The sequence below is a fragment of the Podarcis liolepis genome (assembly GCF_965112155.1).
Source record: "Podarcis liolepis genome assembly, chromosome: 3".
Classification (NCBI taxonomy): domain Eukaryota; kingdom Metazoa; phylum Chordata; class Lepidosauria; order Squamata; family Lacertidae; genus Podarcis; species Podarcis liolepis.
The window spans coordinates 101069187-101085934 of NC_139557.1; the positions used below are offsets into that span (position 1 = coordinate 101069187).

General features: G+C 39.5%; 1 protein-coding gene across 4 annotated transcripts in view; it reads left to right on the top strand.

Annotated features, from left to right (window-relative positions):
• Positions 1-11851, top strand: part of MTA3 (metastasis associated 1 family member 3) — a 121206-nt gene extending 109355 nt beyond the window's left edge. For 2 of the 4 annotated variants that reach the window (XM_083494385.1, XM_083494387.1), the window contains exon 19: positions 11370-11851. In XM_083494385.1, coding sequence (XP_083350511.1) covers positions 11370-11520 — 151 coding nt within the window. In that variant the 3' untranslated portion in view covers positions 11521-11851. The remainder of the gene's footprint in view (positions 1-11369) is intronic. The other 2 variants (XM_083494386.1, XM_083494389.1) reach the window with 2 other exon arrangements.
• The last annotated feature ends 4897 nt before the right edge of the window (positions 11852-16748 follow it).

The window sequence follows — 16748 nt, forward strand, 5'->3', positions numbered from 1 at the left end:
AAGAAATCAGGAAGGGGAAACCCTTCAGACGTATTCACTAAGCTATAATAAAGAACCAAGAGGCTAGATAATAAACAGTGTCACAGTGAACCAAGAGAAAGTCCAGTAGCTTTGAACACTGCCGTGTTTAAATTCAAGATTAAAATATGGCACAAATGTAATGATTTTAATTTAAAAGTACCTGCTCCTTTATTGGATTCTTCTGTTAGAAATTGAAGCTGCAAATCTTAATTCTAGGCTGCCTCTTTGACTTCAGTATATGAACTTGCTTTTGCTTCTTCCCTTCCTCTATTGTTTTTATAATTCTAGGTGCTTTCTCTGTGCAGAAGGCAATGGTGATAACAAAAACTGGGTCTAAAATAGCTAATTGACCCATGCATCCATTTTTCTAAATGCCTAAGCAATGGGATACACAGGATGAACTGCCTCCCACAGCTTCACATGTAAAGAAAATAAAGTCAAGTTGGGAGAGAGAGGCATAATCTGACCACTGTGTCTCTCCAATGACCTGGCACAATTCCTATCTGGATGCTAGATTAATAATGATATAAGAAACAGGACCTGAGTGCAGCAGCAAATGATGGCGTTCCCCAGCAATTGCCATTCAGAGGATACTAGAAGTAATAAATAGTCATTGTGAAAAGTAGTCACTGATAGCCTTCTTCACCTTGTCTAATCCTCTTTTAATAAAACTATCTAAATCGGTGGGCATCCCCATATCTTTTGGTGAGAAATAACATAGTTTAACTATGTGCTGTGTTGTGTACCTTTATACTCCCATTAAATGGCTATAGTCCAGCGCTAAATCACAAGCTTTGCATGCAAAAGGTTCCAGGTTCAGTCCCTGGCATCATCTCCAGAGCTGTTGCCAATCAGTGTTGATGGTGCTGAACTAGATAGACCAATAGTCTGTCTTAGCTTGTGTGTGTATTTTTTTATTATATATATATATATATATATATATATATATATATATATATATATGTGTGTGTGTGTGTGTGTGTGTGTGTGTGTATACAGTGGTACCTTGGGTTACAGACACTTCAGGTTACAGACTCTGCTAACCCAGAAATAGTACCTCAGGTTAAGAACTTTATTTCAGGATGAGAACAGAAATGACACAGTGGCAGCGGGAGGCCCCAGTGGTACCTCAGGTTACGAACAGTTTCAGGTTAAGAACAGACCTGCAGAACGAATTAAGTTCTTAACTTGAGGTACCACACTATCTATCTATCTATCTATCTATCTATCTATCTATATGGCAGAGAATAAAATAGCTGAACAATACAATTTTTAACTTTTAACAAATAAAAGCAAATTAAATATTTTTTTCATGAAATCAACTTTGCATTGTTTTCAAATACTTCATGAAGGACCTCCAGCAGCGATAACCACAAGCTCTGATGCTGTATTTTGCAGTTTCCGGACAGTCCCAAGCAAAAGCTCAGTCGGTAAATTAGTCACGATGCATTACAGTAATCTAATCAGGAGGTTGCTTTATAAAATTCTTACGTTTGATATCCACTGAGCTCAAAGCTGATTGTGTGGTCTTCCTTCCGTGTTATCACAGCAAGAACCTGTGAGGTAGGCTATTCTGAGAATTGGTGGCTGGCCTGCGGGAGATTTGACAATCTAACCATTACACCTCATTGATTACCAGAATTATCATATGCAGGTGCTCTGTGCCACAGATGCCACAAGTAATAACAGCACTCCGGTATTTTAAAATGAAGATGGCTTGAAGTTCCCAGAAATACTTGATAGTTTACAGAGAGTAGTTTCCTTGCATAAATATTGATGCTGGGTCTGCAGAATATTATTGGGAGGGAAAATGAGCTTCCCCGATGCTGGCAAAGCAGCATCTCATTTATGCAACATCCTCTTGCCATGATGCTCTGGCCTTCCTGCAGCACCCTGGGGCATTTGCTTTAGAATATCATAAATTGTAAGCCACTCAGACTGTCATCTGCAAGACCCTTTGCAGTGAGACCAATCATGCCTCATAGGACATTTCCTTGTCATTTCCACTTCCCCACTGCCTGACCCCCTTCGTGTGAAATCTCTGCTTATGGCACTCCATAAGGCTCCGAACAAAGAGACACTGGGGAAAGGGTTTCTTGAGTAGATGTTGATGGGATTTGCTTCAGACTGTGGGCTGTTTTCCAGACTTGATGGCACTACAGCCATCATCAGAGCGTGTCACGCTGGTGTTAAATAGACGGTTCTGAGACCAATCTCAATAAAACTTAAATTTTATAGAATTGTACATGTTCTAGAGTTGGACAGGGTTCTAGCTCAGTGGTAGGATACATGGTTTCATGCAAAATGCCCCTGGCATCTCCAAGAAGAGTTGGACTAGACCCTTGTCTAGAACCCCGAAGAGCTGCTATCAGTCAGTGTAGGCAATACTGAGCTTTATAGACCAATAGCCTGATTTAGTGTAAGAACCATCTTTTTCAAGCACTACCATAAGGATTTTCAACAATCCTAATGCAGAGCTGTCAGTTCAATTACTCCCAGTTTCTACATTTCCCAGCCTTAAATTCAGTTTGCCATATTTCTGCAACAATTCGCAGAATTTTTAGCAAATCCTTATTATAATTCATCCATGTTGCAGGGCAGACTTCTCACACATTTTTGTGTGCAGCTTTGATTAAGATGCAGATTTGTGGAAATATCCTTGTCTAATATAATGCATTTTGTATGTTATTTTTTTACTGATGTTTGCATTTTTGTGCATGTTGCTTGGCTGGAGAACTGCACCACAAAATTCAGAGCAATGCACCTTGCAAAGGATACTGTAATTTTGTTTTGGTCCGCATATTGTTTTTCTCATTAAAATGCAAGTGAAATTATCCCCGGTCCCTCTGATACTGATGAATGCAAATGTCATGAATATTTCCCCCCCAAAAGTAATTTCAAATGCAAGTATTTAATTATTTGCACTTAAGCCCTGTCTTAAACAGATCACAAACATTTTAAAACAAATGTTCCCAAACTGAGCAAGCTCTGGCCATTTTGTTTGAAATTATTAAAACTCATTAAGCCAAACAAACACATTGTTGACCTGCTTCTGATTTGCATGCGATGACTTGTGAACATCAAGATGAGTTCCTCAGCTGTCTCTTGTGCAACCTTTCTTTAGCGGCCAAGGTATTCAGCTCACAAGGGAATGTGGTTCTGATTAGAGAGTCTATTTAGGAAAGTGTGTGGTGAAAATGCAGAATGGCAATTCAGTACAGGAAAATGATAATTAACATAATCAACATAGTCTCTTACAAGTTAGTCCCAATTCATTATTATGTTTATTTCATAATAGGAAAGCTAATCCTCCTATAAATATTCAGAAGCCAGTTTTCTGCTTACTAACAGCATCAAGATTGATGTTTGCTAAACATTGCAAAAGGCAGCAGAGAGCTAAGAAAGGGAATTGGTTGAGTGGGCTGTGGGAGGTGATTAATTTGGTGAAAGTTTCCAAAAACTTAGTATTACATGCAAAAATGTATGGGAGAGTTGGAGACTGGTTGTTTCACTAATGCAGTTATAGCTCTTGGGTTGTTCCCAATGAAGTCATACACAGAGTTGAGCCCATTGAAATTAGGCATTTATTTCAGTGGGTCAACTCTTGAGTATAGCTTCAATTACATACAGCTGTCAATTTCAAATGTCAAATATCTGAAGCTGCTTTAAAAGTGTGTGGGTGGGTGCTTAGAAATCATTTCTTTTATATACAGTAATTGTACCCATGCTTTTTCTGTATGTATCGTTCCTTCATGCAGTGTGTGTGTGTGTGTGTGTGTCTAATAATTTACAATGCATTCCTAGCCATGCCTACTCAGAAATGTCCTATTGAATTCAATGGGACTTACTTCCAGGTTAGTAGGGTTAAGATTGTAGCCTTCATGATCATTTGATGATCGATGCATAATTGCAATGTTCTGAATACAGAAATTTAAATTTTGGGGTTCTTTCATATGCAGTCAAACTGTTCAAAAATGAAGCTGGACTTAATGACAGAAGTGCAACACCAACATTATTTTTCAACCAAATATATCCTCATAGATTTGCTTACACATGTGGGAAGGTGCACATTCTACTCCATCAGGTTTTCTGTTCCAGCAGCGACTGACTGCAAGCACAAATACTTCTCCACCTTACCATTCAAAACATGCTTGCTCAGATTGTGTTTATAGCACACTCATCCTCTGCATGTGTGTTCAGAAGTAATTCCCACTTGTTCAGTGGCGCTTATTGTCAACTTTTCCCTTTTCTTACGAGGAATCCTATTCGGAATAAGGGAATTTTCCTTTAAAAAAGGAACAGTTGACAGCTATGGCTTATTCCTAGGTAAGTGCACATAGGACTGGAGTCTTAGAGCCCTTAGTGAGTTGATATTCCTATTATCTATCTATCTATCTATCTATCTATCATCTATCTATCTATCTATCTATCTAGCATCTATCTATATATCTATCATCTATTATCTATCTATCTATCTATCTATCTATCTATCTATCTATCTATCTATCTATCTCTCTATCTCTCTATCATCTATCTATCATCTATCTATCTATCATCTATCTATATATCTATTATCTATCTATCTATCATCTATCTATATATCTATTATCTATCTATCATCTATCTATCTAATCTATCTAATCTATCTATCATCTATCTCTATCTATCTATCTATCTATCTATCTATCATCTATCTATCTATCTATCTATCATCTATCTCTATCATCTATCTATCTATCTATCTATCTATCTATCTATCTATCTATCTATCTTTCTATCTATCTATCATCTATCATGTATCATCTATCTATCTATCTATCTATCTATCTATCTATCTATCTATCTAATCTATCTATCTATCTAATCTATCATCTATCTAATCTATTATCTATCATCTACTATCTATCTATCTATCTATCTATCTATCTATCTATCTATCTATCTATCTATCATCTATCATCTATCTATCTATCTATCTATCTATCTATCTATCATCTATCTATCTATCTATCTATCTATCTATCATCTATCTATCTATCTATCTATCTATCTATCTATCATCTATCATCTTATATGTGCATCATACTGTGAATTTAACTCAGGCTGTCTTTGTCATGTCAAATATGAATCAGAAATGGTCCTGAATAACACTTGGTTAACTTCTGTGTCTCTATAGAAAAAAATAGCATTTTTCTTTATCTTAAAGATCTTCTTTATGAAGATCTTCCCATAAGTAATGTAATATGAAGATTCCTAAGCAGATCTCTTTAATTAAGAGGTGTTTGTTTTACTGCTATAACTAACCTTTCACAGAAGAGATACAAGCCTCCCCCCACTCATTGTCACTGCTCATAGTAGTAATTTGGATGAACTATTCACAATTGCTTTTACACCCCACCATTATTCTGTCCCCTTCCACATTATCAAAACACTGTCCTTTTTCACACTGAGAGCCAGTGTGGTGTAGTGGTTAAGAGCGGTAGTCTCATAATCTGGGGAACCGGGTTCGCGTCTCCACTCCTCCACATGCAGCTGCTGGGTGACCTTGGGCCAGTCACACTTCTTTGAAGTCTCTCAGCCCCACTCACCTCACAGAGTGTTTGTTGTGGGGGAGGAAGGGAAAGGAGAATGTTAGCCGCTTTGAGACTCCTTAAAGGGAGTGAAAGGCGGGATATCAAATCCAAACTCTTCTTCTTCTCTTCATTAGAAAAACCCAGTTATGTGTAGTAACCACTCTGAAAGACTCTCCCCTCCTCCAGTCTGTTACATCTGCTATATCTCACTTTTCTCTCACATGATGTAGCTCAACATAGCATGCATAGGGGTGGGAAGCAAAATGTTAAGGCTTGCAATTGAGATGTACTAGAGTAAAAATAGATTTACATTTCTGGAGATAACACTGTGCTGCATTTACATCGAAACAGAGAGCTGTAAAGGTTGCACCAGCCATTCTTTGGCTCAGTTTTGACATTTTTAGGCTGCAGTCCTATGCACACTGGGAATAAACTCCATTGGATACAGCCCGTCTTACTTTTGAGTAAACATGTTAACTGTTGATGACTAGCTATGCAATTTGGGTTGGAAGGATCAACTTATTTCTGGTCTGTGTCAATGTCACATGAGTCCTTTCATAAGTCCATTCCATCCCATTACTGCCTTATTTTTATTTTTAAAATCCACATGAAAATCCATAAATGTATTTCAATGCCCATTTAATTATGTGCTTTATCTTAGTGTTTGCATTTCTAAATTTAATATAAGCACATTTTAGTCTTTTTTGAACTGTGTTTCAAAATTCAGGCAAATGCACAGGAACTTGCACTACACAAGGGGAATGAAGAACTCCTGTCTGTGGGGCAGGTATATAGGTATGTGTTTCTGCAGTCACAACTGCAGAAAGTTGTGAGATGTGGCTCACTGAGCCAAAGAGATGTGGCACAAAAAAACTTGTCTGTTTTTGCAGATTAGCTTTCTGCATCTTAAAGCAGGGACATCTGTGTGACCACATCTCCATGCACAGGCAAATGCACCTCTGCATCAAAATGCAACGTAGATGCGATGAATCGCATCCACGGAGCATTTCATTAGAATGTCAAAGGCAGTTCCTCTGTTCCTCACTCCTCAGGCACGTTTTCAAGAGAACCAATGGGGCAAACCACAGTTAGAATAGGTGGTCTCTCATAACAATGTGAGATGGTATCTCTTTTTAGGCATATTGAATTCATTTAGCAGAAATAAAGAATTCTTGCTTCAGAAAAAGACACACTGTGACAAAACCACAGGAAATTGAATTTTAAAGATGGCTGCCTCCCTCCTCATCCTTTGTGTTTAGAAATTATATGTATATATTTAGAGAGAAAGAGAGAGAAAATGGGATACATCTTTATCTTTCCTCTCCCTTGCCATTAAAGGCTACAACCAGGTTCTCATAAGCTTTATAAAAATAAAAAATAAAAAATGAACAAATAATGTGTTGAGTGTAGGAGAAGGCTATGCAATTCCCATTTTCCATGTTTACAGCTGTTTCCTGTGAACACATTTGTTGTATTCTGTTCATTATATGTTTGTATTTAAGAAGTTTGTCCTGAGCAGGACCCAGTAGTTGAGGGAGGTGTTGAGAGTCTCAGAGCAGAAGAGGCAGGGAAAAAATCAGGCAGAGAATGTATGTGCCTTTATGTGATTAATGAAGATCTCTTTAAGAATCACTAAGATCTATTTCTCATGGATATAGGGATAATTACCAGAACCTTTTAGTGAGAAAAGGCCTGAAGGAGCATGATAATACCCAGGGCTTTTCTTCAGCGGCTACTCAATGGAACTCAGTTCCGGCACCTCTCAGGTGGGCGCCGTTGCCATTATATAGTAAGAGAACAAGGGAGATCTTCATGATTAGTTTCGGCACCATTTTTTAAAATAAAACCAGTACTGATAAGGCCAGTGCAGTAGATCATGGTCTACTCAGTGCTGACTGTCCCTAAAACTGGAGCGACCCTTGTTGTTTCCATACTCTGCTGATAGCATGGCGTGGCATGGAAAATGCTACTGGTGGCACTGGATGTTCAGGGCTGTTGTGTGCATTGTGTGTCTGTGCATGTGTGTGTGCAGAAACCTCTTGAGTTGTGTATCTCAGGAATGCAACCTACTGTACAAAGGTATGGGTCACATCCATAGAGCCACCTATTTTTGCATCTGGTCTCGCCCACTGCTGGCATGCAGTCTCCAGAAGGTTGCCCATGAGAAAACGCAAGAGGTTTACAGCCATACTGGTTTCCCAATGCAAGGAGATGAGATTTCCAAAGATGGCTTCTTGTTGTTTTTTCTGGATCATAATCCAGATCTGGGTGTCAGGTCAGGTTTGTATCATCCCTAGCTGGGACTGATCTAAAACCTGAATTGTGCCCTGAATCTGATCGGGGGACCATGCACAGCCCTATCAGCAATGCTTGCCCATCTACTGAGTACTGTGTCCAGTTCTGGGCACCACAATTCAAGAAGGACACAGACAAACTGGAACGTGTCCAGAGGAGAGCAACCAAAATGGTCAAGGCCTGGAAACGATGCCTTATGAGGAACGGCTAAGGGAGCTGGGCATGTTTTTAGCCTGGAGAAGGTTAAGGGGTGATATGATAGCCATGTTCAAATATATAAAAGGATGTCACATAGAGGAGGGAGAAAGGTTGTTTTCTGCTGCTCCAGAGAAGCGGACACGGAGCAATGGATCCAAACTACAAGAAAGAAGATTCCACCTAAACATTAGGAAGAACTTTCTGACAGTAAGAGCTGTTTGACAGTGGAATTTGCTGCCAAGGAGTGTGGTGGAGTCTCCTGCTTTGGAGGTCTTTAAGCAGAGGCTTGACAACCATATGTCAGGAGTGCTCTGATGGTGTTTCCTGCTTGGCAGGGGGTTGGACTCGATGGCCCTTGTGGTCTCTTCCAATTCTATCATTCTATGATTCTATGATTCAAATCACCCACTACCAGCAGATCTCAATCTACTTCCTGCTTTATTCACTTTTCTCCATTTTTGTGTGTGCTTATAAATATGTTTAAATATTTTAAAAATAAATATACAAAAACATAATATGAAGCAGAACATACTATGTGTGATGGTCCTGTAACAATGTACCACAATACATTGCTTTATCTCTCTTGTCATATCTAGGCATACTCTTCATTTATGGAAAGGAACCCAGTCTAAGATTTTATCCATTAGCACAAGGGATAATGGAAGCACAAGGACTTCCTTCTGTGTAACCAGACCTCCTCCTCCTCTCCTCTTTCCTCATGCCCTCCAAATCTGTTCTAGGTTTTCCCCCAATATTCTGGGACAGATTTTGGGGTGTGCAGAGGATGCATGCAGAGAGGGAATAGAAGTCCATGCAACCCTTAACTCACAGTGCATTGATCTGCACTCCACCCTAATGATGAATGTTTTTTTTCCTGGGCTCGTAAAGAATCTTACAAACTGGTTTACATTTGGGGTGCAAAACATTAAAGATTGCAATTCAGAGGTGCTATTGTAATGTGGAAACAGGTAACACTGTGTTGCATTTATACATTTTAAACAATTATTTACAAAAGAACAGCAGAGAATATCTGCTCAGGCTGTGCAATTCTTTAAGAAATAAAATAATGCAAAAGGGCCCCATTTGTATTTAATTTGGACTGAATAGTATAAATTAAAAATTCAATGAAAATTATTCAATCCAAATTAAATAATTATGAAGTGAAAAAATCGTGTTTCTTTCTTTCTTTGACAAGGTGTTGTCTTTTATTCTTTTTTAATATCTTTGATCCTTCCTTCCTTCAAATAACATGAATTTAATGTGTAGTATTATTAATTCCAGAAAAGCATAATATTTCAAGTGAGATGCTTAAGGAGATGTAAGGGAAGGAGGGCGGAAAGGACCTGGAGATTAAGATAATGTTTCATAAAGATTAAGATAATGTTTCATAAATAAAAGAGCATTTTTCATCTGTTCATGTAGCCTATTTTTTCACATAATTCCCCACTTATGTGCTATTAAATTTGCGTGAGGAAAAACTGTTTTGCTTGAAGGCAGAAGGGAATTGAATTTTAAACATTTGGTTTTCTCTCTCTCTCTGGTATAGAAAGGGTATTTCTCCTTATATTTTGAACATCTCAAACTACTAGTCCTGAAAATGATAACAAATTTGCAGCCTTGTAACATATACTATATTGACTGATTTATAATCAGAATTTTGTGTATAGAACTTTTCTTTTATACTCCCTTCATTAAAGTGAAAATGTTTTCCTTTCAAACTACATTTTATTCTGCCACTAGAAAACTTGTTGCTTTCTGTAGACATTGTAGACAGGCTTACATATTCTTTACTGTTAAAATTTTGTACCAATTTCAAATTGCCACCATATTCCCATTTATGCAGAGGCAAGCCTAATTGAACTCTGCGGTACTTCTGCAGACATATATACGTGTGTACAGGATTGTGGGCTAACAGTGCAATAATATATAAGATTGCACTGTTAGCCCACAATCCTGTACACACTTTCTTTGGGAGTAAGTCTCACATCCCTAGCTGCTTCATCCAGACACAGAAATCCAGCTAATATGTAAAAGACTAAAATGCTCATTTTTTAAAAGCACCCTTAGAAGCAAAGGTGATTATATGCAAATTAATACAGCTATGTGTGGATAGCGTGCACATTTGAATCCTCACTTAGATGTGCATTCCACTGAAAGCAATGCACAGAGACTATAGATGGCATCTGCATTCAGATGAGCATTTAAATGTGCATCAGATTCAACACCTAGGGTTCCTCATCCAGCAACTGCAAAGCATGCAAAACCTTGCCCAAGTGGATATCTTTCCTTAGCTGGATTGGAGTGATAACTTCTATGTCAAATGATCCTGTGGCTCAGGTTTTCGTTCCTGGTAGCTGCTGACAACTGTCAGTTTGTTTCTGGTACCCAGCTAGGAATGTCAAGAGCAGTGCTTGAGATAGGGCAGGGACAGAGGGGGCCTCACCCCTTATCTTCTGTGAGGGCTCCCTTAAGAATGTTGTGAGGAGCAGGACTTGGCTAAAACTATAGGGCAGGCTTCCTCAACCTTGGGCCTCCAGATGTTTTGAGACTATCATTCCCATCATCCCTGACCACTGGTCCTGCTAGCTAGGGATCATGGGAGTTGTAGGCCAAAAACATCTGGAGGACGGAGGTTGAGGAAGCCTGCTATAGGGAGTCAGCAGTTGAGGCTAACAGATTTCACTAAGGACTACCACATTTTGAGCACAGCTCATTTATAATCAAAACAAATCTGTGGTGGTGCTCCTGTTCTGGATTTTGTGTTCCATATCTCCTTCAAGAGGTGCAAACCACTTGGCAATATTGATCACACCCGTGTGCTTAGCTCAGTTGGTAGAGCATGAGACTCTTAATCTCAAGGTTGTGGGTTTGAGCCCCATGTGGGGCGAAAGATTCTTGCATTGCAGGGGTTTGAACTAGATAATCCTCATGGTCCCTTCCAACTCTATGATTCTATGATCAGGCTACATATATAGGATTGCGTTGTCAGTCAATTTCTAACCAGGTGAATTTCTTTTGTTTCCCAAACCCGGGGTGGTATTCAACTAAGTTTTACACAGAACAGATCTATTGGAATGAATGGACCAAATGTTGTCATGTATATTATTTCCCAGGGATCTACTCTGAGTAAATCTTAGTTGACTTCCATCTTTTTCTCCATTAATGCTCCTCAGTTCTCTGATTGGCTTAATAACTAGTTTATATTTATAATAAAAATAATATATAAATCCCTGTTGAGAAATTGCTTACCTCTGCATCTCTCTGCTTTTTCTCCCCATACAGAAAACGCCGTAAGCAGTTTACTCGATCACAGCTGAAAAGAGCTTGTAGGACCCCGTGCACTTTAATTCTGAGGAAGGTGAAGTCCCTTCTGACTCACAAAGAGACTCAAGGGAATTTGAGCAATCATTCACAGCTGAAGATGCAACAGTGAAAAACTGTTTTGTTGCTATTTTGAAAGCATCACCCTATAAAGAAGAATTTTCAGAAATTGGACAGGAGAAGGTTCTTTCTGTGTCTTTATACAATGAGGACAGTTAAAGGCTGCATCTTGTTTTATTAAAGAGTAAAACACAGTTTTGAACTTTTCCATGCCTTGAAGTAAGGCAACCGGGATATAAGGAGAATATGTCAAAAAAGTCAGAAGATGGATAATATTCAGAACAGAACCAGACAACTTTCCATTGCTGCTTCCCCCGGCACATCATATAAACTTCCATCAATAACACGAACTCTCTGAATGCAACTGTATGCATTCATACTATAGCATACTTCTGGTTCTGCCCTTTGAGGCTCCAGATATATTGCACTATCCCACCCCAAGCATGGAGATATATCTGCTGAAGCACAAATGCCAAGTTACATTGTCTTAACTTGATTTTGGGGTGCCCTGATTGAGGCATGTTGGTTTTCAGAAGTACTGAGAATCTTAGCTAAAGAAAGAACACATGTACACAGAAGAGTCTGAATGCAAACTGACGTTGGCTGAATTAGGTATCCAGCAATCCTCAGTAACCATCTCTGAAAGTGATTTTCTATCAAATCTTGGAAAGAAGCAGTACTTCTTATGCGGTGGTTTTTATGAGTAGCAACCGCTGGGCTGACAGTTATTTCTTTAATGTAACATTAAATCTCTCTCTCTCATTATTTATTGATATTGTTACAGAACCTTGAGTAGCTCAGACAGGCAGGCCGTTTCTTGATGGATGGCGGTGTCCAAGTTTTGATAAACAGAAGAAATAATTATTGTCAAACAGGGACAAAGGCATGCAACAATCACTCAACACTCAGGCCGTGGCACGTGAAACATTTATATCACACACGCACACACCTATCCTGCAAAGAATCATGGGAACTGTAGTTTAGCTACCACTAAGCTACCGCAGGTGGTGCTGTGGGTTAAACCACAGAGCCTAGGACTTGCCGATCAGAAGGTTGGTGGTTCGAATCCCCACGATGGGGTGAGCTCCCGTTGCTTGGTCCCTGCTCCTGCCAACCTAGCAGTTCAAAAGCACGTCAAAGCGCAAGAGGATAAATAGGCACTGCTCTGGCAGAAAGGTAAACGTCATTTCCATGCACTGCTCTGGTTCGCCAGAAGCGGCTTAGTCATGCTGGCCACATGACCTGGAAGCTGTACGCCGGCTCCCTCGGGCAATAAAGCGAGATGAGCACCGCAACCCCAGAGTCAGTCACGACTGGACTGGTCAGGGGTCCCTTTACCTTTAAGCTACCATCTCCAACTCCACAAAAAAAACCTAGTGTTCCCGGGATTTGGAGTGTGTGTGTGTTGTATCTGATTTAAATGTATTTTGTGTGTGCAGCCTTATAACTGCACAACAGATGCTGACTTATTACGGTTGACTATCCCAGAAACATTTTCAGTACCATACAATCACTCCATAGGAATAGCCAAGCACCATCACCCCCTCTGATGTCAAACACAGGACATGACCGCTGAGAAAGAGGAGGGAGATGCCAGCATGCTTAGATGAATCTGAGATTTGCAGAAGTAGAGAAAAAACCCACCTTTTAAAAAACTACTAAGGGGCAAAACAGCAATAAGCAGTCAACTGAGCATGCTCTTTGACAGCTAAAAAAAAGAGGATAACTTGAGGTTGGTGGAACAGGGGGTGAAATGTCCTGATTGAGCCCTTGGTGGTGGGCATGAAAGCCTGAACAATTGTCCTGCAGGATATACAATGCTTCTTTGTGAGTCCTACCTATAGTCTATAAACCCATTCCACCAGAGGAGGAAACAGTCTTTAACTTGATATAATTTTGGATGCAGCTGAGACTCTCATTACTCATTCCAGATCCCCTGTACTAACTGTGCACCCTGATCTGACTTGGATCTGTGCCCCAAACTCATTTGGGGACCTTACCCAATCTCCTCCCCCATTCCTTGCTGCCAGACCACCAGCTCTTTTGAAAGACCTAGATTGCTCCAGGTTAGACCTGATCTGACCTGGGTTGATCCAGGGCTGCATGAACCCTATCTGGCCAAACTGAATCAACCTGATTTAGTTCTGGATCTGATGTACAGTCCTAGTATTAACCACACACTTTAAATATATCCCAATGTCTATACTTTTTGTATTCCATGATATGAGTTCCTACTGTGGTGGAACTTGATCACAGTTCTTCCCAAAAAGATGTTTAAAAAGGCTGGCTAGAGCACAACAGATCCAACAATTGTCATTATGTTCTCATATATAAAATGATAAGCATAACTGGTATTGGGTTGTTTTTGTTTTTTTAAAAAATCAATAGTGGCGGATAATTATTACATAAGGAAATGTGTTGCAAATTCTCAGTTACCCGAACTGCTTTGTTGGGTCCTCCACTGCCTGTTTTTATGCCTACAAATGTGAATGTATATTTTTCAATAAAATAGAAAGGCCATGGAGTGTATTGTACCCATTTGGAAAATGCAGAAAGAGTGGGGGGGGTTGGGGGGGGGCAAATATCTTCTTCAAAAAACCTTGGTTGTACTTCTGAGTGCACCTGATGATGGGATTCCAAAACCATTAGAGCAATGACTCTGGATTTACACATTTTGCTTAGTAGCCTGATTGTTTGGGATTGGGTAACAATTTATATACAGGTATCGACTTCTGATTTAGCCCCATGTACAGAAGGCGCTGCAAAATGAAATGTACAAGACTGTTGTGTAGTAGTGGAAAGTGAGAGATGAGAGTTTGGAAAGTTTGGTAATGTGTGTATCTGCATACAACTGTTGGGCACTCGTGTAAATATATCTCTGTACAATAAAGCTTCATTGTTACACAAATGCTTGATTCCCTCTGCACTCTGCAAGAAGAACCCCGAATCAACTGAATGCTTGAAAAGAAGATGCCATGTGAACCCCCTTTCTCCATCTGATCATCATCTGATCATGATCTGAGGCCATTATTTGTGTCCCTCCTCCACGAGATGTCTGGAGGATAGCCACACAAGAATGGCTTTCTGCAGTGGCTCTCTCCTTCTGCAATGCTCTCCCCAGCGGGGCTCGCCTGGCACCTTCATTACATATTCTTAGTCACAAGGCAAAAGCACTCCTCTTTTCCCAGGCTTTTGGTTAATTAAATAATCCGTGGCCTTTAAAATGGTTGGGGGAGTTTCTGTTTGTTACTATGTTACCTATTTTTGTGTTTTTATTGTGTAAACTGCCCCGTGAAGGGTGGTATAGATCATGGTAGGCAAACAAAGCCCTGGGGGCTGGATCTGGCTCAATCACCTTCTAAATCTGGCCCATGGACGGTCTGGGAATCAGCATGTTTTTACATGAGTAGAATGTGTCCTTTTATTTAAAATGCATCTCTGGGTTATTTGTGGGGCATATGAATTTGTTCATATTTCCCCCCCCAAAAAATATAGTCTGGCTCCCCACAAGGTCTGAGGGACAGTGGGCTGGACCCCTGCTGAAAACGTTTGCTGACCCCTGATATAGATATTTTATAAATTTTATAAATAAATGTGGAATATTTTCAAGGCCACAGAAAGGCCAGCCATACATAAGTGATATAAGGGAAACCTACTGAATGCATTAGCATTTAGATGGAAATATAGTATACATGAAGCCCTAAGGTTAATGCTTTTCCCCAAATCCTTGAGGATCTAAATGGGAACTTCAGGCAGAAACTCTTTATGAGAATAATCAAATGTTGGCCTTGTCAACAATTGTTCAGTCAAAAGGCATCACATTCTTTTTCTAGCCACAGACAAGGGAGTTCAGAAGAGTTGATCACATGAAGTGGATTGCTGGCTTCTAAACTTGTCTTTCCAAAGGTTCTATGTGCTCATTCTGACTCTTACCTCTGCCAAGTTTATTTGGACAGAACTCATTTTGAAACACAGCCTTCCTTCAAAATCTGCGCTTCTCTGAATTTTGTAGTGTGTTTCACTAACCAAGCAGCGTATATACCCTGTGCATATACTGGGGTAAAGTGTGCATCAAATTGCTGATATTAGTGAAAATCGTGGACAAAAATGCATTATACAAGGGAAGTTTGCTTTGCAAAAACATGTTTATTAGGCAAAATTGCATACGAAAACATGTATATTAGAGGAAATTTGCACTAGAATATGCCTGAATGTTCATAAAGATTTGCTTTTGGTTTTAAATCACAAACTGATGTGGAAATGGGCAGAACCAAACATAATTCTGGAAAAGTGAGAAGCTGAGAAAAACCAAAATTGAAGGAGAATAATTCAGAATAATTCAGGAAAACTTCTGAGAATTTCAAAGAAACTGGAAGACATATTCTAGTACAGAATATGTCTGTGAGGAATACAATATGTCACAATTGCATCAGCAATTGGGTCTTTCTCCCCACATTCAACAAAATGTTTGGGGGCCTCCCATTTCACTTTAGGCATCTGAATACCATCTTCCTTGAACAGCCTGGCTCTGCTTTGCTAATTGATATTATTATTTTATTAATTTATATATCACATTTTACATTCAAGGCACTTTACAAACACACAATAAGAACAGCTACAGTTTTAAGTACAAAGCACACACATAAAGCTGACTTAGAAACAGTACCAAATGAACATCTAAGTCAGAGACCTTGTTTATAGTTCTTAGTTATGGCTGTCCTCATGAAGGAACAGTGCCCTGAGCCAGGTCTGCAGGGTGAAAATGTGATCAGTGAGGATGACTAAATGCACAAGAACATTTCTGGCCAGTATTGAGGGTCTTGAGAAGAAGGTAATTGCCACCAGTTGGTTGGCCATGGGCCTTCTGGCCGTTCCCTCACTGCGAGAAGCCAAGTTACAAGGAACCAGGCAGAGGGCCTTCTCGGTAGTGGCACCCGCCCTGTGGAATGCCCTCTCACCAGATGTCAAAGAGAACAACAACTACCAGACTTTTAGAAGACATCTGAAGGCAGCCCAGTTTAGGGAAGCTTTTAATGTTTGATGCATTACTGTATTTTAATATTTTGTTGGTTGGCCATGGGTGTGGTATAAATAAATAATAATAATAATAATAATAATAATAATAATAATTAATTTGACTACACACAACAGCATTTTTATTTATGAACATGAGTCCCATCCACACAATGCATTTAAAACATTCTTAGAGCCAGTGTGGTATAGTGGTTAAGAGCGGTAGACTTGTAATCTGGGGAACCAGGTTCACGTCTCTGCTCCTCC